General features: G+C 52.2%; 8 protein-coding genes across 8 annotated transcripts; 1 reads left to right on the top strand and 7 right to left on the bottom strand.

The window, feature by feature from the left end:
* Positions 1 to 47: 47 nt before the first annotated feature.
* On the bottom strand, positions 48 to 1,815 carry SMAC4_01974 (uncharacterized protein; the record flags this gene model as incomplete). The annotated part of the gene is made up of 2 exons (XM_066089686.1): positions 1,300 to 1,815; positions 48 to 1,085 (listed from the first exon to the last, which is right to left on the bottom strand). Exons 1-2 carry the CDS (start codon positions 1,594 to 1,596, stop codon positions 48 to 50), a joined length of 1,335 nt encoding a protein of 444 aa, XP_065946803.1. The 5' UTR covers positions 1,597 to 1,815.
* A 311-nt stretch (positions 1,816 to 2,126) lies between these two features.
* SMAC4_01972 (uncharacterized protein) lies at positions 2,127 to 5,876 on the bottom strand. The gene is made up of 3 exons (XM_066089685.1): positions 5,683 to 5,876; positions 5,464 to 5,589; positions 2,127 to 5,384 (listed from the first exon to the last, which is right to left on the bottom strand). Exons 1-3 carry the CDS (start codon positions 5,705 to 5,707, stop codon positions 4,306 to 4,308), a joined length of 1,230 nt encoding a protein of 409 aa, XP_065946802.1. The 5' UTR covers positions 5,708 to 5,876; the 3' UTR covers positions 2,127 to 4,305.
* Positions 5,877 to 6,338: 462 nt separating this feature from the next.
* Positions 6,339 to 9,786, bottom strand: SMAC4_12919 (uncharacterized protein). Its single transcript, XM_066091157.1, has 3 exons — positions 9,458 to 9,786; positions 8,866 to 9,293; positions 6,339 to 8,766 (listed from the first exon to the last, which is right to left on the bottom strand). The coding sequence occupies exons 2-3, from the start codon at positions 8,932 to 8,934 to the stop codon at positions 7,816 to 7,818; spliced, it is 1,020 nt and encodes a 339-aa protein (XP_065946801.1). The 5' UTR covers positions 8,935 to 9,293; positions 9,458 to 9,786; the 3' UTR covers positions 6,339 to 7,815.
* Positions 9,787 to 10,163: 377 nt separating this feature from the next.
* Positions 10,164 to 11,904, bottom strand: SMAC4_01971 (uncharacterized protein; the record flags this gene model as incomplete). The annotated part of the gene is made up of 2 exons (XM_003348902.2): positions 10,805 to 11,904; positions 10,164 to 10,716 (listed from the first exon to the last, which is right to left on the bottom strand). Exons 1-2 carry the CDS (start codon positions 11,641 to 11,643, stop codon positions 10,164 to 10,166), a joined length of 1,392 nt encoding a protein of 463 aa, XP_003348950.2. The 5' UTR covers positions 11,644 to 11,904.
* A 369-nt stretch (positions 11,905 to 12,273) lies between these two features.
* On the bottom strand, positions 12,274 to 15,318 carry SMAC4_01970 (uncharacterized protein). The gene has a single exon (XM_003348901.2). The coding sequence runs from the start codon at positions 14,713 to 14,715 to the stop codon at positions 12,574 to 12,576; it is 2,142 nt and encodes a 713-aa protein (XP_003348949.2). The 5' UTR covers positions 14,716 to 15,318; the 3' UTR covers positions 12,274 to 12,573.
* Positions 15,319 to 17,018: 1,700 nt separating this feature from the next.
* SMAC4_01969 (uncharacterized protein) lies at positions 17,019 to 21,003 on the bottom strand. Its single transcript, XM_066089684.1, has 7 exons — positions 20,038 to 21,003; positions 19,250 to 19,983; positions 18,790 to 19,183; positions 18,489 to 18,679; positions 18,385 to 18,428; positions 17,977 to 18,309; positions 17,019 to 17,906 (listed from the first exon to the last, which is right to left on the bottom strand). The coding sequence occupies exons 1-7, from the start codon at positions 20,827 to 20,829 to the stop codon at positions 17,476 to 17,478; spliced, it is 2,919 nt and encodes a 972-aa protein (XP_065946800.1). The 5' UTR covers positions 20,830 to 21,003; the 3' UTR covers positions 17,019 to 17,475.
* A 1,752-nt stretch (positions 21,004 to 22,755) lies between these two features.
* Positions 22,756 to 23,649, top strand: SMAC4_01968 (uncharacterized protein; the record flags this gene model as incomplete). The annotated part of the gene is made up of 2 exons (XM_003348899.1): positions 22,756 to 23,293; positions 23,393 to 23,649. 2 exons carry the CDS (start codon positions 22,756 to 22,758, stop codon positions 23,647 to 23,649), a joined length of 795 nt encoding a protein of 264 aa, XP_003348947.1.
* A 508-nt stretch (positions 23,650 to 24,157) lies between these two features.
* On the bottom strand, positions 24,158 to 25,128 carry SMAC4_01967 (uncharacterized protein; the record flags this gene model as incomplete). Its single annotated transcript, XM_003348898.2, has 3 exons — positions 24,158 to 24,266; positions 24,359 to 24,529; positions 24,718 to 25,128. 3 exons carry the CDS (start codon positions 25,126 to 25,128, stop codon positions 24,165 to 24,167), a joined length of 684 nt encoding a protein of 227 aa, XP_003348946.2. The 3' UTR covers positions 24,158 to 24,164.
* Between the last annotated feature and the right edge of the window lie 7 nt (positions 25,129 to 25,135).

The raw sequence follows: 25,135 nt of genomic DNA, 5'->3' as shown, positions 1-25,135 counted from the left end.
CCGACACTCATCGTCGTCATCATCCACCCAGCCACTCCCACTCCTTTTTACTCACCCTTCCCCTTCCCAATCAACCCAGCCATCACCAACGTCTGCCTCAACCCCCTCTGCCTGACCATCTGCGCCGCCAACCCCGCAAGCATGTGATACCTGCTCACGTCCGCCCTCGCCTTCTTCGCTTTTCGGTTCACCTTTTCCTTCAATTTCTTGTAATCCTTCAGCGCCGCCACCATAGCAAAGTACAGCTGGATGATCAGCCCGTGGATGATGTCCTTGGACAACATGGTCAGCCCGTGGTTGAAGAAGGCCTTGAGCAGCTCCCCGCCGATTCCGTCGTAGAGGGCTTTGACGCCCTCGGTTTGGGCTATGCGCAGGACGGTGGAGAAGATTGTTTCTCTTCCCGTAGCTGCTTTTTTCGTCGTTTCCCTTGCTTTTTGTGTCGCCGTTGCTTCCCCCTTCTCTTTTACCCCATCCTCTTGCTCTTGCTCTTGCTCTTGCTCTTGCTCTTGCTCTTGGGACTGTGACTGAGCCCCAGGCGGCGCAGAAACCATAACCCTAGCCTTTGCAATCTGGAACGGATACGTCACGCTCGTCGCCATGACTTTACTAAAAGCCGCAATCACAAACGTGATTGCACTGCCAGGTTCCTCCCAGTTTTCTCGCGAAACCAACATCCGCTTCAGGATCTGCTGCAGGAAGAAAGTCATGGATGGATTAAGCGTCAATACCAGGCTGGCGGAGTAGCCGGCCCATAACCCATTCAGTACACCGCGCTCGCGGTAGATCTGAAGAATACTTTCGGTGAAGGAGAGGTCGTTTCCATTTGTTGTCTGGTTCTGGGACCGGGAAGTGGGGGAAGTTGGGGAGAGCGGTAGTGTTGGGCTTGGGCCTCCTTCGGTAGGAGTAGAAGGTTGGCTTCGCGAGGAGGAAGACGAAATAAGGTTGGCCGTCTGTCGGCGCGTAACGACGTTGGAGACGGGCGTGGTGAAAAGCTTTGCGCAGGCGCCGGCCGCGGCGCCGACGGCGAGTTCTTCGAGGACTTTGAGGTAGGGCTCGTTAACGCGGAGGCGTTTGGCGCGGAACCACTGTTTGTTGTCATCATTATTTTATCAGCCAACATTCATTCCTTGACAGTTCACCTCCCGCCCACTTCTCCATCCCCCCTTTCGCCTTCCCCTTCCCCTTCTCCGTTTGTTCCGTCCCTCCTCCAGCTTCCCCTAACCCAACTCAAGCCACCATACCACGAGAACAAGTAATTGAAGAGGAAAAAAAAAAACCCAAAAAAAACCAGCAACTCACAGTGTAGAAAAGAAAGAACAAAAAGCTATCAGCAGCACTCTTCCCCAAATCCGCGCCCAGTCCCGCAAAGAAAGCTTTCACCCCTCCTTCCCTCTCGTAAATCGCTTCAAACGCCTCCAGTATCCCGCCATACCCGTCCTCGGGCCCGATGGCCCCGTCGGCGCGCAGCTGGCGCTGGACTTTAAGGCGCGTGTTGACGAGGTCGAGCGGGTAGGTGGCCAAGGTGGAGATGATGGTGCCGCCGGCGCCGGATGCGGCGTGGCCTAGGGAGGGGAGGAGTTTAGATGCTCGGGGCATTTTGTTTTTGTGTTTCTGCGTGTCTCTGTGTCGGAGGTTTTGGGGTGTGGGTGGGTGGATGGGCGGGTGGTGTAAGTGATGTGATGCTATTTGGGGAACAAAGAGGAGGAGTGGTGATGGTGAGGGTAATGAATCAGGAGAGGAGTTGGCTGGATTGGAAAGAAACCGACAATAGAAATCACAGGACACTGCTGGTAGATGGAAGAAAAAGAAGTGAACAACGCAGACCGACTCCGAAAAAAACAAAAAAACTATGATGATAACGATGATGCGAAAAAGACCTGGGGTTGGGTTGGACAATGTCGCAATGGGATGGCAGATGCCGAGGTCTAGAACTATGCCCACATTGGCTGTACACTTACACAGTATGAAGCGACTTAAAAGTGTAGGCGCGATTCGACGTCATCCCGTCCTTGGCGCACATGGGGGGTCTCTTCGGGGTCGGTCGGGGAGTTGGTTGATCGGCAGTTTGAAGCATGTGCCATTCATTGCCCGTTCATTCCATCATCATGGACAGCAGATTTGGTTGACACTCAAAGATACTTCACAAACTTCTCACAGATTCATGAATACCAGTTGAAGTATCACGCTAAATATATTCACCCTTTCTATCCACTACCCTTTCATACCGGGTGATCGCTTTGAACCTTAGACCTGGGTTTCTTCCCAACCCAAACGCACGAGGTCGTACGACTTCGTGAATCTGTAACTGACTGAAAACTCAAACCTATCCTACCCGCTTGAAATGAACTAGTATACTGACCAAGCAAGTCCCAATACCAGAAAGTAAGGGACAACAAGTCGCAGACGAAAGATGTCAAGTAAAAACAAGATCGGTATGTACCACCCGTACGTAGGAGAACCGACCAACGCCTATCCCCTCTCAGTTCCAACCAGGTATCCCAAATGTAAACCGTTCCTGAAGAAACTTCTTAACGCCAAATGAAAGAGACCAAAAACACGAAAGCCGCATAATTATAGCGTGGAGGAGAGAAAAAAAATGCCCATATTGGCGAGCCCACGCAGATAACAAAAACCTCCCCGTGTAGGGTCATGCTGTAGTCGCATTTCTCGATCTCCATATTCTGACCTCATATCAAATGTACTGAGGTTGTGCAGTCGCGAACTCCGCTCTCGCATGCAGCCAGGGCCTCTGTCAAAGCCATCCAGTCCTCAATTTTGCCGATTGCTGAAGCGCATCTAGTCGTCAATATCAACCAGACTGTCCTCCTCAACGGGAGGACCTTTGAGGCTCTTCCCTCCCATTGGCCCGTAAACCTTCCTCGGTGAGCTGATCAAATCTCCTTGGAAACCCCTTTTCACTGGTGAAATGCCCTCGTTCGCTTGTTGAGTACGCTTCGGGACCTTGAGTATAATCCGTGGTATAGGCCCAGACCGGTTTCGCCGATGGTTCCCGCCCGTCTGTGGAGTTTCTGGTAAAAATTGCTGAGTTCTGTATACCGGTGATGATGCTGCTGGTCGTTGACGAGCGGCTGCCGGGGTATTTGAGGGTGAAGTAGTACCGCCGCGGAAAATCGTATTAGAGCCGTGCCGAGGGGAGTAAGTAGGTTTGAAATGCGCCTGTTCAAGCGCATGCTGAGATGGATGAATTTCGGGTTTGTTAAATTCTGAACGAGGGTCAATCGGCGGGCTGGCGGATTGTGGTCTCGTTGGTTGTTTCCCTCCGCTCAAGCCCTTTTGTGCTTGTAGTCGTTGCTGATAAGCCAAGTATTCCCGCCGGTACTCATCAAGCTTTTCCGGGTTGTGCTGAGAAGCAATATATATCTCACGGAGCATGTCCATCTCTTCCGGTGAAATATCCGGACAGATCTTGGCGTCCATTGTGCGGACTTCGTCCGGGATATGAGGACTGTGGTGTGAAGACGTTTGGCCGGGTGATGCTGAGGACAGCCGCCGACTTGGATGCCGGGCCGGGGTTTGTGCGACTGCTGCGCTCACAAGGTTTTTCCTTCTTGGAGAGGCGACGTGTGGGCCTCCTCCTTGAAGCGACACGTCAACTGGGCCCCTCCTAACGGGTGATCTATTGTCGTGATGCTTATTCGGTCCTGGACGGGCAACACCGCCCTCCGCATCGCGGCCTGGAGGTCTCTGTGCGGTGTTTGCCTGCCTAGGGAGCCTATGTGGGCTTGCCCCGGGGCCAGGTCTCAAGGAATTTGCTGAGTATGGTAATCGGACGCTATCATGTCTCCTGTTAAGAGCAAACGTCTGCTTGACGTACTGTCCGGTTATCTCCCTTGGACTCCTGGGACCCTCCAAAGCATCCGTCACATGTGGCGGTACAGGTCGTTGTACCGGCTTCCCGTGTGGTGACGATCGCAGATTCAAATCCAATTCAGGATCCGGGCGTACTCGTTTCAGTTGTGGTGTTCCCGAAAATCCCCCCTCTAGTTGGTCTGCCCGCCGCTTCCTTTTTGGAGCAGACGTACTGGATGTCGTGTCGCTTTCCAGTATCGGGGATAAAGCAGTATTAGGTTTTCGATGTTGCGATCCCAGATTCGAATCCAATCCAGGGTCCAAACGTGGTCGTTTCTGTCGTGATATATCCAAAGATTCCTCCTCTAGTTGGCCTACCCGCCGCTTTGTTTTCGGGGCAGGATTCCTGGCTATCGTGTTATCTTCCAGTATAGGGGATAAAGCAGTATTAGGATTTCGATGTTGTTGCGATGGGGGGCTTTGTGGCCGAGCATCCTAAGCTCTGCTTGTCACTGATGGCCTTCGCTGCGGTGGTCCTGCAAGACTAAAGGTGGATGAACGTCGAGAAAATGAATCTTGCATGGACACGTCGGGGTCGCCGCCATGTTCCTCTTCGTGCTGCTGATAGAGACCGGGATGGCCCTCTGGCAGCTTCTGGGCACCAAATCCAACGACCTTGAAGATGTTGAGTCGACCGCCATTGGTTACCGTTTGGAGTTGCTCGTGTAGTCGTGCCAGCTGGTACTGCCTCTTGATCGGTGCAATAATGGGCTGAGGGACAACCGGTTGTGGTCGCCAATTCGCTAGGGCGTTCATGACGGCAGCTGTCTCCTCGTCACTGTCCACCGCACCGGCATTCGGATCGTCGTCGTCCTCTAACGGGGCATTCGCGTCGATGGCGGCCCTCTGCTGCTTCGCTTGGTTCTTCTTCTGGTATGCCACCAGTAGCATATCATACGGTAAGGATCGCCCTGGTACCGATCTCTTGGCCGACATACTATGACTCTTGCAAGTGAGCGAACGGGCGCAAGGCTGGCCGTTGGGCAAGATGACACCGCACTGCCTCTCAACATCCACAGGGCCCTTGGGCTTGGCGGTCTTGGGTTTCGGTTCGTCCTTCTTCTTCTTGGCCTTGCCCTTCTCCAGGTCTCCCTCGGCCTTCCTCTTCTTCCCGCCGGTATCGGGCTTCTTGCCAGTCGCCTTCTTGGTCGTCTTCCCGCTGTTCCCTTTCCTCTCGGGGGGTTCTTCGGCATCGCTGTCGTCGTCGTCGTCGTGTGCATCACCGCCGGGATTGTTTTTGCGGGCCTCCTCCTCGCGCGCAGCTTCCTTGGCGCGCTCACGCGCCTCGCGGGCCTCCTTTTTGCGTTGCGCCTTTTCCCTCTTGATGCGGAGACATTCGTCGATATGCTCCTTACCGGAGGTTCTGATGACTCCCTTTTTGCAGAGTTTGCAGTAGATAAGGTCGGGAACATCGTCGAGCGGCCGACCGGTGTCGAATGTTACTTGTGCGGGAGGGTCGAGTTGATTGATGATGGGGCTCGGGGGAGCCTCTTTGGCTCGTTTCTTTTCCTCGTCTAAATTTTGTGTAAGCAACCGGGGACATGGGGATCGAGTTGATGATGGATTTCGGAGCTGAATGGTTTGGTTACATACTCTCGATCGATGTCGTGGCCTCCTTCCAATTGCCTGGCTTAGAGGGCTTAGTGGATTGTCTCTTCAGCTTGGCAACATTACGGATCGCTTTTGACGAGGCGACTTTGATAGTGGTCGCCTCCTCGTCTGTTTCCTCGCAACAAGAATGGTCAGTGTCGTTCTCTGTGGAAGGCATTGTATCGCCATGGTTGCGGGCGCGCGTCAGAAGGAGCATCGTACCTTTGCGTGACTCTACGGTAGCCATCGCGGCGACTGTTCCTGGGGGAAAGGGTTTAAAGCATGCAGTGGAAAGATCAGGAGTTGTCGATGGAGAGATCGCTGGTCGGTTAGATGCTGGGAAGGCAAAATGCCATGCGCCGAAATCGAGATGGGAAGTGGTTGAAGTTGGGTTGTCCGTGGCCAGGAGACACGAGATGTCGTTGGGGGACGGGTTATTGTACGGTTGCAGGGCATGGATCAAGCTCGGGCAGTCCAGTAGCGGCTCTTTGGTAGCGTCGAACTTCGTCGCAGTGCGCTATGTCCGGCGCTGGTACACTGCGGCTACAATAAAATAGGTGAAGACGGGAGTCGGAAGGCCCAGGCTTCCAGGCACTCCCGTCTTAGGTCTGGGCCGGCCAGGGATCAAGGCTTATCGATAGGCCGCTCCCGCCCTCTTGCGGGGTGTTCCACCTCCGGGGTGGTGCGTGGAGTCTGGGGGACCTCAATGCATCGACCCAACAAGGGACTCATTGTGTTTGTTTTAACGAATGTGAAGAGCCGTTTGGGTTGATAATAATTGTACACTTATCGTAAACAATGTAGGCTTTAAAATGAATGCTAATTGCAAACAAGTGAAAAATTTTATCACCTGCTTTTTCACAGCACTCAGCCAGATGAGCTTGTATCGTTGGTAGTATCTGGACTCCAAATACATTAAGACAGGTTGATCAGTTCCCAAAGCACCGCTCACGAGAACACTCAGTAACAGCAGGACAAAAACAATGAATAGACAACACTCTCAAAGTTCGCTTTGATTTCATACCTATTCCCATAGAATCTCCACTGCAAAAACATCATATCGGTCTCGAAAGAAATGGAAATACACAAGTACGCTACAGCATCTGAACCTTCCTCTAGCCTCATACTCCCATAAGCCTATGCTGTCGTTTTCTTCTTATCATCGTTCAGGGTTCCGCCATTCCCCTTTTTTGTATGTGAAAGATAAATAAATAAATAAATGTGCTACGTGGATGATGAAAACACTGGCTGTTGTACTCCTACTATTTTCTTGTGCTCGTCCGTCGTATGTAATTGGCTTCGCTTGTAAGGCTCGAGGAGCTCCTGGAGCTCAAGGAGCGCGAACCCAACCGAAATAATTGAAAATCACAAGAATGCTCCTCAATCCCAAGCCTAGACACGGTCATCTCTCCCAAAATGGTTGGCTTTAGGTGTTTGATCAGGATCAGAATGATCCACATTGTGAGTCTGAGTGTGGAAGGCTCGCGGGGTCTCCGCCTGTTGTTGTCTAGGCTCAAATGACGCTGCTAACGCCGAAAAAGGAGGGAGAACCGCAGGCACAAAAGATTGTTGAGGCAAAGGAAGCCGCGGCGGCATCACATTTGGGTGTCCATTACTGCCCGCTGCACTTGTTTGTACACGAGGCTGATGTGGCATCATTATATTTTGCTGTCCTGTATTACGCAGAAGCGGGTTGAAACAGTGTTCCACGGGGACTATCGGCGGTAGAGGTAGTCCGGATGCCCGAGTATTCATGCTGATAAGTTTTTCCATCGCCATTTCTCGATTTGTAGACAGACCCATGCCAGGGTTGGGATTTGCCAGCCTTTCACTTTGAAGAAGAGCAGTGCCACTGTTAACCAAATCATTCAGTCCCGGTAAATGCTGGGGTTGAACCTGTTGAGCTGAAGGATACTCTGGTCTCGGTTGAGGATGACTCCCCAGTGGATGATGTCCGGACATTGGTTGGGGATGTGTCCCAAGTGAGTAATATCCTGGCATCGTTCGAGAAGGCAATGAGTGGTGTTGCCCTGGCATCGGTTGATGATACCCCATTGGTGGATAATGTTTGGGTATAGGTAGATAGCTCTTCGGTGGAGGATATCCTGGCATCGGCTGAAAAGATCTTGGTGGGTGATAATGCTCTGGCCCCAGCATTGTCGGCCTTCCTAGACCTGGATTGTTCTCTTCGGCGCCCCAGCCCTTGGATACTGGCACATATCCCCCACGATCACAGAACTCTGGCGGATTGAACCCTGGCACAAACGGCCACGGTCGATGGAACGAAACTGGTGGAGGAAACCCTGGCACCGGCGGTGTCCGCCTTCCGGTATTCGCTTCTCGAGGGTGCTCTGTCTAGTAGCCCTCGTGGTGGTAGTTGGGCTGCGGCTGCCCATAGCCTCTTTGCTGCTGCATCATTGGCTGTTGCTGCATCATGGGCGGCTGTTGCCCAAATGACTGCTGCGCTTGGTGGTGATGCTGTTGGTGAACCAGGTCGTTGAACCAGTGGTGCTGGAGCGCATCGTGGGCCGAAATTCGCAATTCGGGTCGCAGCTGTAGCATGCGCTGAAGCAAGTCGATGCCGTCGCGGTCGATCTGAGGCAAGATGGAAGACAGGCTCTGTGTCGCATACATTTGCCAGTTGGGCTTGTACTCGGGGAACGAGGTGAGACCAGGCCATGTGCGTTCCGTCGGCGTGCCCATTATCCTAAAAATGCGAACAATCTGATCCTCATTAGTGGTGCCGGGAAATAAGGGCCTGCCGGTGAACATCTCAGCCATGATGCATCCCGCCGACCAAATGTCGATACTGGTGTTGTAGGTTCTACTTCCAAGCAGCACATCGGGAGCTCGATACCAGAGAGTGACGACCTCATTCGAAAAGGTGTTAACTGGAATGCCGAATGCTCTCGCCAAACCAAAATCTCCCAACTTCAAAGCGCCCTTGCTGTTGATAAGCAGGTTCTGGGGCTTGAGGTCTCGATGTAGGACCCTGTTCTTGTGGCAGAAGTCGATACCCTTGAGCAGCTGATGCATGAAGGACTTGATGACATGGGGCTTCAGGGCTCCCCTTTCGCCGTTGGTGTCCATGAACTTTTTGAGATCGCCATCCATGTACTCGAACACCAACATAAGCTTGTTTTCGGTGTGAATGACATCGTGCAGAGCTACGATATTCTCGTGCTTCAGTTCTTTCATAAGAGAGATCTCGCGGATGGCTGTGCTAGGTGTTCCCTCTTCCGAGTCAAGGTGAATCTCCTTGAGAGCTACTAGCTCGCCTGTCTGTCGGTTGCGGCCTTTGAAGACCTAGAAGTGGGTTGTCAGTCATTTGTGCCATATGACTGCTTCCTCGTGGTGCGCCCAGCGGAGCATAGTCCTGGGCCAGGCCAAGGAGAGATCTCTTACAGTAGCATAAGTGCCCTCTCCCAACTTCTCAAGCTGCTGGAAAGAGCTTGGGTGTTTCCTGCCGTCCATGGCTTCTCTGACTGCTGAAGATGGACCCGAGTGGGCTGCGGTTGAAGAGATGGAGGATTGTTGGATCAGATAGTGCGGCTGAGCCGACGGCTGTCGCTGTGTCGTATGGGCGCGGTTGAAAAGGACGGAGCCGATAGTCGTTGTTTTCCGCAGAGGATTGAAGATTTCGCCGCCTGTTGGATTTTGTTGGTCAGGCAGCTGTCGCCCGTGAGAAGCCGTGTTGGAGAGCAGAGATGCACTGAAGCAGTCTCTGCGCCGACAAATCAAAGAAGTCCAGAACGATGCGACAATGGGACCGGCGCCAGTGGGCGGTAGGGAGGAGGTAGCCTAGAAGTTACGGCGCGGTGGAATTGGCTGAGCTGGGTAATCGCGGAGAGTTAGAATCCTTAACGGTCAACGTTGACGAGAAGCAGATGGCGGCGTTTGGATATGTATCTGATCGGTCGGGGACTTCTGCTCCGCGGACAAGCGGATGGTGAAAGACAAGCGCGCGCGTCGACTAGTTGGAAAGAGAAATCCTTACGGGAGACGGCGTACGGTAGACTACGTTTGACGGTTTTAATTGAAAGGTGGAAGAGTTGGCTGTGGATGTCGGAATCAGCTGAGGCCGGGATGGTGGAAGATTGGTGAAACAAGTCAACTCAGGTCGGAGCTGGTCGAAGTGGAAATAAGGTTGCCCTGGTCGTCGGGTTGGGCAGGCGCGCGCCAGTGGGGAGGCGATGGAACTTAACGTGTGAGCTTCTCTCCACTGTTGTGACACTTTTGGATGGAATTATAGCGCCAACAAGGTCCTGCCCCGCCACCCCGCTGCACCCCTATAAGATACATCGGATGCCTCACCATATATTGGACTATCTCGACGGCGCCGAATACCAGGCTAGCGACTCCTACGATGAGCATGCGATCGGTACACAGGCAAATGGATTGAACCGTAGATTCAAGAGTTGCAGAGTCAGAGACGGGCATTGACGCATGCAAATCGGGGCGTGCTTTGCGTCGATGTCAGTCCCCAAGTCCCGTCCTGCCGCATGTATCTCCATCGCTCCACCATCCCTTCTGACGCACCTTGTAGATCAGACCACATAGAGGTAGGGACCTTCTAAACACCGAATGCACATTCATCCATCCACAACGAGATCAAGCAGTATAACCGAGACATGTGTATTGAGTGCATCGGTAACACTGGGAATGAACAACAAAACAAAAGAGGGTCAAGAAATATGTAGATATCAAGGCCCCTTCCCAACTCCCGCCCCATCATCCCCTTCTTTCCCCTTCTTCCCATTCACACCCCCAGCAGCCTCAGAAGCCTCCCCCCCAACAGGGTCAACAACAGCCTCCAAATACTCAATAGTAAAAGCCGTCACGATCCTCGCCCAATCCCTCACCGTCGGCAGATCTAGATGCTCCCCATCATCCTCGATCTTATGCCACACATGCGGAAACGGGGTCGGGATCATATGCAGGACGGGTGCCCCCTTCGCCATGAACGGCTGGTGATCATCGCCCACGTAGGCCCTGCCGAAATGCTCGTTGAGTTTGCCCGCCTCGGGCAGGAAGGGGTTCTTGGGTTTGCTTTCCAGCAGATTGAGGGCCCGCATGCGCGACTCGACCGTGGCCATGTTCTTGTAGGCCCAGTGGGTGGTCTGGAAATAGGAAGGGACGCCGGGGTCGGCACTGCCCAAAAGATCGAGAAGGACGAAGAGGTCGATTTGCACGAGGGGGTTGGCGAACCGGGAGAGGGCTGCGTAGGTCGTGGATTCCCATTCGGTGGAGAGAGATCTGTCCAGAACCAAAGATTAGTCTCTTGTCTTATACCATAGAATTTCGATAGCTCAACAATCATGGTAGGTAGCAGAAGAAAACTCACCGAGCACCATACAACGAATCCGTATCCGTCCACTCCTTGAACGCCTCCTCGCCATCCAGCAACAATATCTGCACGCCCACCTCCCTCTTAGGATCCTCCTTTCCGGATCCCTTCCCCAGTCCCTCGGCGATCCCCTCCTCATAAACCTTCTTCAAATATCCCTCCACCGTCTTCGCGACATGCATCAACACCGCACACGGCGCCGCGCTATCCGTCGCCCCAATGAACCCCTCCGGGCTGATCTTCGAATCATAATGCGCCACCAGCGTCAGCAGCGCCGCCCTACCGGGTCCTCGCTCCTTAGTCCATGGCGGTTCTCTCCTGAAGATCAGGTTCTGAAACGGAACCTGCTTGGAGCCCGAAAGCGGCGTGGTGGCCGTCGAATTCTGCCACGAGATCTCCCACTCGGACAAGTTCCGAGAAAAGAAGTCGACAAAATGTTTCTGGACTTTGGCCTGTCCGGGCGTGCCCGGGACGCGGGGGATCAGGATCGGAGCGAGGAGGCCCGCGCCATTTTTTATGTCGAAGTCGGACTCGAGCGGGCCAGGGACGGCTTGGAGTTGGGTATCGGAGAGGGCCTGGTAGGCGAGGACTGTTGGTGGGGTGATGAAGATCGAGACAGCGATGAGGAGGAGAAGGTTGAGAAGGGTTGGTAGGGAAGACATTCTTGTTGTTATTGTTGTTGGTCGTAGGGACTTTGTTCCGGCCGTGATTGTTGTTGTTGTTGTTGGCGGCGGCGACCTGGTCGCGAAACGGTAGTATTGTGTCATTTCATTTGGTTCCGTCGTTTGTTTTCCGGTCGGTTTCGGATCTTTTGGTTGGGAACCTTGTTTGGGCATTGTCTCTGAGGACACCTTAGCTGTATGCTTGGTATCCCTTGCCCGCCACCACCTTTCCTTTGTCTTCGTGACGATGTAAATCTGTATAGTTTTCCAGTCACAGGGCAATTATGGTATCGCGGTTATCGAACTTGTTAGCAGATTCGCCGGTCTGTGTAATTAAAGTTCCAGTCAATTGGTTTTCCAACAGGGGACGAAAAACACCAAGCCAGATTGCTGGGAATAAGTTGAGTCCTGCATCACGTCTGGAGGAACTTGTAACAAACAGTGTCCTTGGAGAAATGGGGGTGCATGAAGTGGTGCGAAGAGACAAGCCGCCATGACAAAGATTGGACGTAGTGCAACAGCAGCCGCCTGCTTCTAAACCCCTTCTAGACCCCCCAGATTTCCTGTCTCCTGATTGGTTGTGCATGAGCCTCCGTGCCCGGATTCGGGAACTGACGCCCGGACCCGATGCGCTGAAGTGACAACCGGATAGCGTCCGGCTTGTTTCTACCGCCGGTCCATGGCCCCGAAGCGGATAACTATCTAGGCACGGTGATATGGACAAATTCAACAGTCAGGATTCCATGATTAAAAAAGCACCATTACTTGTTTTCCCATTGCATTACTGAGCGTCAAGTGTACCACACGCTATGGTCCCAATCCGACTGCCGCTCACTCAGGAATAACATGCCATTAGGTTCCTCGTAAGCCCACTTGCGTCTGTATCATAATGAAGCGTGTAACTGTTACAAGGTGATAGAAGACGTATCGCTTAAAGCAGGTTCGATGCAAAGTTTCAGAGGGGAAATGTCTACCTCTAGTAATGCAGTTTCCATGAACTCCTATCTCAGCAACCCCATGCATAACCCTCTCCAACCCCTTGCTCCTCTAGGGTATCTCCTCTAGGGTATCATGCGGACCACAGCGTGTCGTTATTAGTATGCCTTAAGCATCTTCGTTGTCCGAGTCCCTCATTGTCCTCCTCCGCTCCATAGCCTCTTCAAATGCCAAGCGCTCCGTGAAACTGCGGGGGGTAGCACTGGCATGGTTCTTAACCAAATATGCGCGGTAGCTCCCCATATCAATAGCCTCCACGCCGCTGCGGCCATCGACACTACCGACAAAGGTGTGTACGTTTTTCATGCCAGAGATCTCGTCGTATAGTTTCGGGTTGCTGATAGGGTTCATTCGCATGGGAGTTCCCTTGTACGATCCAACTGAGTGGCCAAACAAGGCGGCCGATGGTGTGGCCGCAGGAATCTTGCGGACTGGTGCTGGCTCTATCTGCGCATTAGATCCGCTGGCTATGAAGGCCACTCTCGGGCGTTCTTCGGGTGGTATCTTGCTCGCGGCAGCGTCGTTGTCGTCGTCATCGGAATCATCTTCGGCGATGTACTTCTCTGTATCGGATTCGGCACCATTGGAGATGCCCTCTCCCTCAAAGTCAAAGAAGGCATCTTCGGGCACGTCATCCACCACCTTCCCTTTACCAAACTCATCTACTGCCGGCGACTGAGTTTGAGCGACGTTGTTGGGGGAATTTCTCGCAGTGTTTTGAGCGGTCTCAGAGATCGTAGGTAGCCGTCCAAAGGAGCTTTGAGTTGTTGGCGAGATGGGCTTTTTCTTCGGTTTCATCGAGAGGAATTCTTCGTCGTCAGAACTGTCGTCGTCATCCTCCTCCCGTTGCAACTCTTCCAATGGGGACCCAAGACTCCGGTTGCCATTGGACTGTTGGGTTACAACATGGTGTGCGAGAGGGGAAGATTTGGTCTCGACTCTGGGTTTTGTAAAGTTATCTGCTTGAGGATGCAGCTGTTGGGGACGCTGACTGTCTTGCGGCTTTCCTCCGGAAAACTGCCCTGATGGCTGGTCTTGCCGCACGGCGCTATCCTCGTGCTTTCCGCCGTTCATCTTGGGCGTCTCTTCCAGCTCCGAGTTCACCTCTGTCCAAGTTCCGGCATCTAGGGGGGCGTTCCGAGAGAGCGCGCGAAGTGCTTGCGTGGACGAGACTTTCTTAGGCCTCGGCAGCGCGTCCTCCTCGCCTTCAACATCAAGCAACGACATTCCGGTATACGAGGGTGGTTCGTTTATCGAGGGTATGATGGGCGCTGCGGCCTCCAGTTCAGGAGGAGGGGGAGGAGGAAGAGGAGTCTGCGCCCCATCTGCCCCATCATCCCCACTTAGTAGGGGCGGGACCGTAACGGAAGAAGTGTTCTGCGGAGAAGTCGATGGAAAGACCTCCTCACCCGCAAATTCGAAACGCACCCGGCGCGGGCTACCCTTGGTCGAACTCGAAGAACGGCGCAAAGCACTCCTTCGCACTTTCGAGTCGCTTCCAGAAACCGACGACTCAACTGACGATGAGGATCGATCGGTCATCCGTCTGACCGGGGTCGGGCGGATCTCAAGCTTCAACATGGCCTCTGGCTCCTTGATGTCTTCCACTTTCTTCACATTATCTTGAGACAAGGGAAGCGGCAGGGGCGTGGGTACTGGAGACTCCGGGGGTGACTGCAGGCCGCGGTGGGTGCTATCGAGCAGGGGCAGGTATCTAGGAGTGAACAAGCCTTGGAATTCTCTCTCGCGCTCATGGGGGCTTCTTGGGCCTTCCTTCGGGGTGCCGGATGTATGGTATAAAACGGGCGGAGGCGACTTGCGGACGTCTCTGGGAAGACGTTCACTGTCGAGGATCTTGTTGTTGGTTGGCGATTGAGGTCGAGGACTTTCAGGGTCGCGGGCGTCGCGGGCCATCAAGGTGAGGGCCGGGTACTTGTGCATGGACTCGGCCATGACTCGGGAGACCTCGGACGAAACGTGGACTGGGTAGTTTTTCAGACAGTCGTCCATGTACCGGTGAAACTCGGCAAGCATGTCGCGCTGGTAAGCAGCGACTTTGCCGTCAAGGTCGGCGAGCTTTTGGTGCAGATCTGAGATAAGCCTCGCGGTGTCGTCCATTGTTGCGGGTGCTGGTGCTGGTGCGTCTGCTGTTGCGTCTGCGGGTGGTGCAATTGCGGGGGAAGGCGATGCCGGCCGTTCAGGTTCAACACTGTGCGTGACCAAACGGGTAGGCGGCGAGAGGGCAGCCATTCATGGTCCGTTGGAGACGGCTATTGTTCTGGAATCGTTGGGCTGCAGCTTCCAAGAATAGCGGCGAACCGTTCGAGGGAGGCAAAGGCGATCAAAGAAAAGAAGGGCCGGATCTGGCAGCGATCTGGTTGGACGGTTGGTACGGAGGTACGGCAAGTGTTGACTGATAGAGTTTTTGATAGGCTTGGGGGGCGAGTGGCCTTTTTGCCTGGTGGTTGGAGACGGTGATTCTTGCGGTTTGACGGATTCGTAGTGTGTAGTGTCGCAGAGGCAGTTCCGGGTCAATTCTTGGGAAGTAATTGGTTGCAGGAGGAACTTGGTCATCGGGGGACAGTGGGAGACGGTGGAGGTGAGGTGGCCGCTGAGCACAAAGAGAAAGTGGAAAACACTGGTGGTGGAGGTGGAGCGTGGAGCGTGGAGCGTGGAGGTGGTGGAATTGCCAGCTTTTGTTCCAGAACATGGGAGGCATGCCGGCTGCCGGATGAAGGCGGTGAGAAGTTTTGATAACGAGCAGCTGGCGATGTCATGCCCGGAACTCGGTCCTTTCCATACCTAGGTGCAGTGCCAGCGGGAGTGTCCAGAAAGGGGAAAAGCGGCGGAAAAAGGACCTCGAGATCACCGCATGCCTGCCTTTAATTGTCCACCCGCCTGATGTGAGCCAGGCTTGTCAGGAACCATGAAAGCCATGGAACGGTACCTGACCATTTGGGTGCTTACACGGTAGCTGCCGCTTATTAGCGGTCATCAGCGGCCCAGATGGTACCCCCATATCTGATCTTTATACTAGCAGGTGCGATAAACTCTTGGTGGATGTCTTCAACCTCCGTCCAGGCAACTCCTTCCTCCATATGCGGTAAATTATGCACATCTTCATCTCTTTGTGTATCACGAGGACATAATGTGCCAATGAACTACCCAGGCAGCCAGGATGTGATACGGACATGACAGAAGGCATTCTAAAACTCAACCCAGCCCCAGGTACTTCAACTTTTACATGAACTCGAAAACTCACAGTTGACGAGCAATGCGTAAGACGGACCCGGAGCTACAGCCGCCCACCGGCCCGCAACCAACCCGACGGGATAAGACGTACCTATCTTTCGGCCAGGGTATCGTCGATCTGAGACCTCCCGCTGAGACCTGCCCTGGATGCGGATCATTGATGGTAGCAGTGGGTGGGTGTGGTGACCGGTTCTGCCACACATTCCGAGTTCCCGTCAAGCTGTGAGTGAGAGAGTGACAGTCAGATATGCCAAGGTGACGCATGCAACGGGAGTACCTATCAAACGTGCCAATGTACAGGTATGTACGTACCGCTGCAATGCAGGGCTCTTAACAGGCAGATATCAAATTATCGACTGTATCAACATCAGCACGATTGTGGGGAAAACACTCCCAAATTAAGGGATGAGCAAACAATTAAGTCCAAAGATCAGATCCGGACATCCTCCACGTCAGATATGAGACAGGATAAACCTCAATGATGCTGTTTGCCAGGTTGTGTTGGGAATCGCTCTGGCGGGATGATGTCAGGCGGGAGGGTTGTACGGAGTGGTGATAATCCTCTGGTAGTGGGAAACTGTTAAGACCATAGCAAACGTCCAAGCAGAGAGGCACATGTTTCCGAATGTCAACAAACACTTTCACATATCACAAAAAGGACGGGAATCATTACGGCATCGTCCTTGACCGGTCGGGTATGCCTCATCGTGATGCAGGCTAATGTCACCTCCATACGCAAAGCTCAATTGGCCGACCACTCGGGTATTTCCCCAAGTCGGATGAGGTCCCCTTTCCCATACCATTTCCGAGAGCCGCAGTCACTTACCTGTCTTGTCGGAACGGACACTGGGTTGAGTTCAGTGAGCGCCTTGTCGTGGTGAGATATTCCGACCGGTTGATGTTTCTCGAGCTGGATCATGCAAAGCCGGGTCAAGTTATTCAATGTTAGTGCGACGCGAATGGTGAGCAACAAGCTCTTAGCTTTTTTTTTCTTTGTTCTTCTAACTACCTGAGCTAGCCTATGTAAACAACATCATGTTGCTGGGCAATGCTTCATCAAGGAGACACCCCCGTTGGCATCTACCCAAGTCCCTAGCCATTGATATAAAACATTGTCATTTGACCAAGTGCCGAGTCACTCATTGTACATTTCCTTTCGAATCAGTTCATCCATCAACAAACCAACATGTGGTAATCCTCATTGCAGTATCTCTTAACATCCGTTTTGGTTGACGAAGGGTATCTTCCTTGGACAGGAGTTGACGTATTATAGCAAAATCGTACAGTTAGCAAGCGAGTTATCCTTTTTCTTTTCCCTTTTCTCCGTACTTCAAGTTTGAATATAATTGCCAAATCTTAGGTCTCACTGTTAACGAAGCGAACTGAAGGCAACCGGAACCAAGTTTTTTTTTATCTTTGTGAAAATTCGCTTGTCTGCGGAATGGCGAAGAGCAATCTTTTCTACCAATTCTTTCTTGTCCAAATCCTCCATTCTCTTCACACCCAGGTACCGCCCGTCACAGCACGAGCGAAGCGGAACATATCCTCCAGCGAAGCCGTAACAGGACCGAACTTGGTGCTGAGAGGATATAAGAATTTCCTACAAGAGGAAGACGTAGCCGGAGCAGTGGCTTTATTAGCCAGAACCCTGTTTCAGGGAGAAGCCCGGTTCTGTAGGGACGGATGTCGTGGGCGATCCTTTGGCAGCTTCTTCCAATGTGCTTGCCGAGTCGGCCATATCGCTTTCAACACCTTCCCTTAGAGAGTCACTTCGTATTCGATGGTGCCTTGCTCGGCCTCTGATTCCAAAACAGCAGAAGCAGGAGAAGTGATAAGGGAAACCTCGTCGGCAGCTTCGTCTCCTTTGTTGCCATGGCCGATTGTGGTGCTGACCGGTATTTCGAGCACCGGTTGAAAGCGGCTGTCGAGGTTATTGAGCAAGACCCTGATCTTTTTCTGAGCTGAGGTCAAAGCCTTGAGGACGTTGTGGTCCTCGATGAGGGTTATGTAGTCATCGGACACCTCGCGGATTGCCTCTTCTACTTTAGACTTGATATTTTGTTGAAGCTTATCGAGCAGGTCCTCAAGGCTGTCCTGAGCAGCACCGACTGCTGAGTCGAACATTGATTTTTTCTCGCTTCGCACTTGTTCGGCCATGTAGCGCTTCATACGCTCAAACGAACCAGTACCTTTTCGTGGGGCGCAATGACTTGTCAGCGAAATCTATTCGTTTCGTCCCAGTATCAACGGTTTACGTACCACTCTCTGATTTGCAAAGCATATACGCTCTCTGCATGGCTTTCTGGACTGCTGGCTTGAAAGACCGATTCGCCTTTTTTTGATCATCCAACTTGATAAGCTTATTGAATTTCACAGCCTTTCGCAACGAGTCCGCCTGGTTCTTGACTCGGTAGCTCACCATTTCGTATGGCTCAGAGTTCTTCAGGTGTGGACGAGTGTGCATCTGATCTTGAAACTCAGAAAGATATTGGGACAGATCCTGCCCCAACGCATCGATGATATCAGGAATTGTGCGGGAGAAGGCGCGTTCCCACGGCAGAGCAATATGGTTCAATAACGGCCGGCATAGGTCTGTGGCAGGTCAGAAAGTCGGCTCCATAGTGTACACATGAACAGGCTACTATCGGACTTTGTATTGGAACTTGCCTTCATTGAAGTCCTTTGTGCCAGACAATCCCTCGTACGCGCCACTACTACGCTGTTAGTGACATATAAAAAAAGCAAGAACCAAGTCACTTGAATTCACATACTCTCGCACGCAAATAGCTCGATACGTGGAAAAGGGAATACCGCCATCACGCTTTGGCTTTCCCCATGATTTTGCTATTCCAGGCGCATCCTTGGATGCGCGAGTAGCAGCTGAGGCGAAATTGTCGTTCAAGGCATCCTGTAGCGCAAGGTCGCATCTGTCGACTGCCTTGACAACAGCGGAATGCGTTTTCTAATGCTTGATGTTACGATCAATACAAACCATACAGATTTATGTACCGCTGAAACTGAAATGATATGGTGGCATCTTGCTTGTTGAGGGGAGATAAATAGGCAACGTACCAGAGACAGCTCCTTCAAAGATTTCTCTAGGAAAGCAAGTTCTTCGTCCTTCAAGTCCTTTGCCAGGTCAAGTGGTTTGTCAGCAGTGAGAACCTGAACCATTAGCTGGGAGACAAGGCTATGCAGATTCGTAAGATACCAGTGGCAAGTATCGGTGCGTGTATTGGCGACTGTTCTTTGGGCATGCTGTTGCAAAGCTGTGATCTCCGTCTCCTCAAGGGAAAGGTATCCGGTGGTCGGCTCGTCATTTCTGAGCATGCCGGACATTCTCTGGTAAGCACGGCCCGAGACGCAAAACACAGGGAGCCTGGCAGCGATCGCTTGATAATCTCTGCGCGTGTATGAGTTGTCGTGTCCGCCTTCACCTTGACCGGAAAGACTCTCCTCATCAAGCCTAAATTGAGTTAGCTTTGCTGGCCTGTCATGTTTGATTTATTCTTGACTGGGGTGTCTCTCATACTCTTTAAGTCCTTCGGCAAACTGTTGCCGGATCACTGGCCGCGAGTACTGGTTGCGATACTGAATACAAGCGCTCTTGATACCAGATTTGAGACCCCCAATATCAAACCTTGCCTTGTCAAGATCCTCACGTAGAGATTTGGCTTTTTCTTGCAGATCACTCTTCTCGGCACGAATAGCTTTTTTCTCTGCTCGAAGAGACGCTAGCCGCCGGATTGCTTCCTCCCTAGAATCAACCCTTTTCTCCTGGCGCTCGGCGCTATCATCGAGACTGTCTTCCTCGGAAGATGAGGTATTCGTGTTGTCATCAAGGGTTTCATTGTCCTGGGACTCAAGTGAGAGCTCCAGTTGCTCGACATCTTCTTCACACTTATCAACAAGGCCACTGAGGTCCGCAATGCGCTTATTGACCAGAGAAGACTCCATGATCAATCGCTGCTCGGTTTTCTCCAGCGTAGCCATGGTCATGCAATCCTGACGTATCGAATGGCCCATCGGCATGGATCTCAAAGCCTCCGTGACAGAGATGTCATCTGTCTTGGTACAAACCACAGTTATAGCTGAGTAGAGTCCGTCGAACTGTAATTGTCTCTTGAAAGACATCCCGAGGAGATTTTGTGCGACTTTGTCATCAACAATCCGCGTGATAGGGGCAACAACCCATAGACCTGTGCATTGTTGCAAGTACCTGGCAGCCACTGCGGATCTGGCGGCATTAGAATCATGCAGACCAGGCTGTCCCTTCATTAGCAGCAATTCTCAACATAACGAATAGATGGCGATGCTCACCAAGTCAACCAAGACCATTCCTGGTTCCAAGATGCGTGATCTAACAAAGACCCGTACGAACTTGACCAAGGGCCAGAACTCCATCCGGTCGCTGTTGTTCTTATGATCCCAAATTCGGTCCTTGGAGTCGATGTACTCCCGCAAAAGTTCCGTAAATGCGCTGCTTGTTGGTGCAGTTATCACCTTCACGGTACCAAGCACTTGCTTTACGGGGGCCTGGTGTGCCAGGGCTTCCGGAGAGAAACCATGCTTTGCAACATCCTCTTTACTCAACTGCGGGTAAACAGATCTAATCTTGTCGTAGGCAATAGCAGCTCGAGGCTCGCTGCCCAATTGTTCTGCTCCAACAAGATCGCCGTCAGGTTCTCTGAGATCCCCGCGCAGAGCATGAAGTTCTTGGATCCAGTCATTCGCATGAATGAAGTGGATTTCAGCCCTATAGGCCGCTTGCTCATCCTCAGTTTCATTGAATTGGATTTCGGTGATAGTGGCAGTGCATGCGCGCATGCCATTTGTCGGCACCAGGTTCTCCTCGTCTAGAACAGCATTAATCATGGAGCTCTTTCCGGCACCGGTGCTACCGACAACACCGACAACTGTTCTTTGCTTGCGGGACTGTGCCAGGAGCTCATCAGCCTGCTTGACCCACTTCGCAACTTCCTCAACGCTAGTTGCGTCAGCAAAAGCAGATCTAATTTCTCGAAGAACATCGTTCCCTGTTTCCAGGGCAGCCTCAAGCCTCACGATTGAAGTCTCAGATATGAGCTGCTGGAGTGACGCGAGTTTCCTCATGTGTTCGTCAAGGCTGTTCCGTTTGCCATCGCGAGTCTCCGTAGTTGGAACCCGAGCAGTACGCGACGTCGAAAAAGCTCTCAGCCAGGATGTGGTAGAACGCTGAGGGCTTGGAGACAGGTTCACTCGGGCCACTAGACATCATACAAATAATCCATTAGTCCTCGTCTCCGGACCAACCAAGAGTAGATGAATAGGATTGGGTATCAATGTAGAATGGCAAAAGGCTCACCGGAAGGAAAGAGTGCAGTCCTTCTGAGTGGACAAATTCGTATCATGATAGGAGCACGATATCTCATACTTTGATGGATCGTGTTGTTGCTATGGTGGTGAAGACAACCCGTGTTTGGGTACCCAATAGTGCAGAACGAAAGTGTGAATGTGGCTAATGTTTAATTGACTGGTGACAACTCTCCAAGAGGCAGAGGTGCCGGCTGATATGGTGTCAGGAAGCGGGAGGGAGAGGGGTTCAGGAGCAAACAAACGAGAGGGCAACAGTAAGTTAGAAGGTCCTTCGTTTGAAGAGGAAGCGTTTGTTCACGGGTACGCTCAGACGAATCGCCGCGAGAATCTGCCACACAACTCTCGTTGTTCACAATGAAAGAGCTTCTGCATGTCCCTAGCGCAGAGCAAACTGGTGAGAACAGATTATGGAGTGGATTATGGAGTGAGATGGCGTTTGGTCTTGCTAGTCGCTCACTACCTCCAAACATCTGAAAGGCCTGGTTAGCCTAGAATACGAAAACAACAGATACCCAAGACGATGGACTACAAAGGACAAACCTGGGAAATCCCTTCTATGGCCAGTGTGCATCCTAGCCGGTTCTCCAAGATGCTGAGCTATGTATCAAAGCATTCAGGCGGGAGGAAATGGGATTATGGGGCAGTCATGAGAAGGATGCTAGTAGCAGACCTAGGTAAGTCCAAAGAAATTGAGGAGAACTATGTAACCTCAAAGGTTATCAGAGAAATAAAGCAGCTCATCGAAAGGAGTGAGATGTGTATAAACACCTTGACAGCGTCTTCACGAACAATCTCCAGAAGGACTCCTGCCTCTACCCTAGACCTAGAGACACGATAACCTCGGTGGGACAGGCCCCTCAGCCTGCAAAAGTTTGGCATATCACCAGGAATGATTCTGTAGAAAACATTCTCTGCGTCATAAATATCGGGGCAAAGAAAGGGGAGCGGCGTCGGTCTTCCTATACTGGCGCCGATAGTAGACTGTGAGACGTTTGCTGTCTTGTCTGGTCTGGTCGGACTGGGTGCCTAAACAACGAGAAGAAATAAGGTTTGAAGCTAAGGCCTCTTCTAGGGAAAGAAATACTGTTGTCGCCATTTCGGCCTCGAAGGAAACAAAGTTTGATATCATGGCGGTAGGCCTTTACCTTAACTTGCTGAATCTGTTCGTGAGTGACCCAATATGTGTCGACGTTGGAGGAGTTGAATGCAGCTCAAGTGCCCAGGAAGGTGCCTGGCTCGCTCCACCACAGAATTATGACCCACAGTTTTCAGAGCTTAGGACTTGACCGCCTTCCTAATCTGGCTCGAGTCTGGATTGTCAGTCGCGCCAACTGCTGCCGCGGCGTCGTCCCCCAAATTCCCAAGGGAAACTCATGACTGCACTGCACATTACAGTACCAAACACCCAACAACACCGAGTTACCGCTTTCTTTCTCTGCTGCCTCCTTCCCAACTCGACCGTTCCATGACCTCGAGCACATATCTGCGACGCCAAATCACATCACATCTACCGGAAGGTCAATTCTATAGCTCCGTAACTAGATAAAGCCCAGACTCCGTTTCATCGGAAACCTTTGGGGATCCTGTCTCTACCATTCGGTTTCTTCTTCCGAACCAACCACCACCCTTTTCCAAACAAGAACCCATTCGCATCGCAACAGAAAACGCGACGACCCGACGAAAATGTCCACGATAACCCCCAACGCTCTTCAGAGCTCGGTGCCACCGACCATCCCCCTGCCCTTCAACGGCAACCAGCCCGAGAAGATCCGCCTCTACCCGCTATCGAACTACACATTTGGCGTCAAAGAGACGCAACCGGAAGAGGACCCCTCGGTGCTGGCGCGCCTGAAGCGGCTCGAGGAGCACTACAGCGCGCACGGGATGCGGCGCACGTGCGAGGGCATCCTGGTGTGCCACGAGCACAACCACCCGCACATTCTGATGCTGCAGATCGCCAACGCCTTCTTTAAGTTACCGGGTGACTATCTCAGGCCGGAGGACGACGAGATTGAGGGGTTCAAGCAGCGGCTGGACGAGCGGCTGGCGCCCGTGGGCAGCCTCGGCGAAGGCGAGAAGGCGGGCGACTGGCAGGTGGGCGACTGCCTCGCGCAGTGGTGGAGGCCCAACTTTGAGACGTTCATGTACCCCTTTGTGCCGGCCCATGTGACGAGGCCGAAGGAGTGCAAGAAGCTTTACTTTATTCAGTTACCCAAGTCAAGTATGTTCGCCCGCCATTTTCTAAAATTTATTGCCCTTGGTCACTTTCTTCTGTTGTGCAACAGACGCGTGCTAACCTCCCGCTTTTCTTTAACTACAGAGGTCCTCAGCGTGCCAAAGAACATGAAGCTCCTAGCCGTCCCCCTTTTCGAGCTCTACGATAACACAGCCAGATACGGCCCGCAGCTTTCCGCCATTCCCCATCTGCTTAGCCGCTACAACTTTGAGTTCGTCGACGAGAACGGCGAGGTGGTGGCTGTCACTCCCGGTGATGGAGACGGCTACGTGCCCAAGACCAAGATCCTGGCGAGCGGCGACGATGTGGACATGAAGACGGAAGAAGGCAACGGTCTTTAGAGTATGTCCGTTTCTTTCTTTTGAAATAACACATGGATGAGGCGAAGGCGAAGACAAGGCTTGTGCAAGCCACAACAAAGACCATCAACATTATTAAGACGGAAAGAGAGGACAATTGGCTGTCACGGCATCGCTCAAATTACAAGTTACTTGGTTCACGTCCGTACTAAGGATAATTGTGAGGAATTAAGGATACAAGTGTATAGACTACAGGAGGAGCAGAGCAGCCATGTCTGCACAACCAGGAGCATGTTTTCGTTCCTCCATTGTTCTGATTATACTGAAGAGACGGCGGAATATACTGAGAAAGGACAAATGGGTCAAAGGCGACTACTAGAGATGGACGAAGGAGTGAGGTTAGGCAACAACACTGGCTGATTGAGAACTGGGTTGGGATAAAGCGTTCTGTCAGAACAAACAGAGAGAACTCCTTTTGCTCCTTGGTATCAATACCAGGTTCTAAAGAAGACGAAGCTCAATCATCTTTTTTTTTGGTGTTATCACATCCTCACATACTACTGCTTTTCCTTTTCTCCCTGAATGGTGGCTACTATGTTGCGCCTGTGCTTGTGAGCGCGGAACTCGAGATACCAGATGCCTTGCCATGTGCCAGTGGCCTATATGGGTGTACATTTTTTGTCAGTACTTTTTAAGTTTTCTTCAGAACTATATCCGGATCAGGCGTGAACACGGAGTAAGGTAGACATACCAGCTTCCCGTTCTTGATGGGAATCGTCACACTGGTGCCAATCAATGAACTTTTCACATGGGCTGGTAGATCGTCCGGCCCTTCGTCGCTGTGGCGGTACAGATCGGGGTTCTTGTCCGTGGCCTCGGGCACGATGCGGTCGAGGGCGTCGCTCATGTCCAGCCTCACATCCTATATGACGATGACAACACACAGAAAGTTAGACCCAGAAGGTGTAAGTATGGGATGCCTTTTTTCTTCTGCGAACTCTAACGTAGCTACCAGCTTTATACAGCCAGCGTGTATGAGCTGAGCTGAGCTGAGCTATAGCTTAAAAATCATCAAAAAAAAAAACATCAATCAGTAGTGTAGGTACGCACCGGATCCCAGTTCTCATTCAAACTCAACGCACAGCTCGTGTGCTGGATGAACAAATTCAGCAAGCCCACTTTATACTGCTTGATCTCGGGGACTTCGTTCAAGACAATGTCCGTGATGAGGTAAGATCCGCGGGATTGAGCGGGCAGTGAGAAAGTCTTTTGCGACCACGACATTGTTGATTGTAGTTGCTGCTGGCAATATGGAAGCTGCTGCTGACTCTCGGGCGATGACGTCGTGTTCGATGGAGCTAAGAGGGAGGATAGGAGAGAAAAAGGCAAAACCAAAAGTTTGAGTGGAGCAGTCCACAGGTAATGGAAACTGCCGGGAAAGAAGGCGATGAGGAGGACGAGGAAAAGGAGGATGGTGGTGTTTTGGGAGATTTGAGGGGCGTTGGTCGTTCGTGGAGGCATCAGATGA

This window comes from Sordaria macrospora, chromosome 4, assembly GCF_033870435.1.
Source record: "Sordaria macrospora chromosome 4, complete sequence".
Classification (NCBI taxonomy): domain Eukaryota; kingdom Fungi; phylum Ascomycota; class Sordariomycetes; order Sordariales; family Sordariaceae; genus Sordaria; species Sordaria macrospora.
This window is presented reverse-complemented; position numbering and strand designations above follow the sequence as displayed.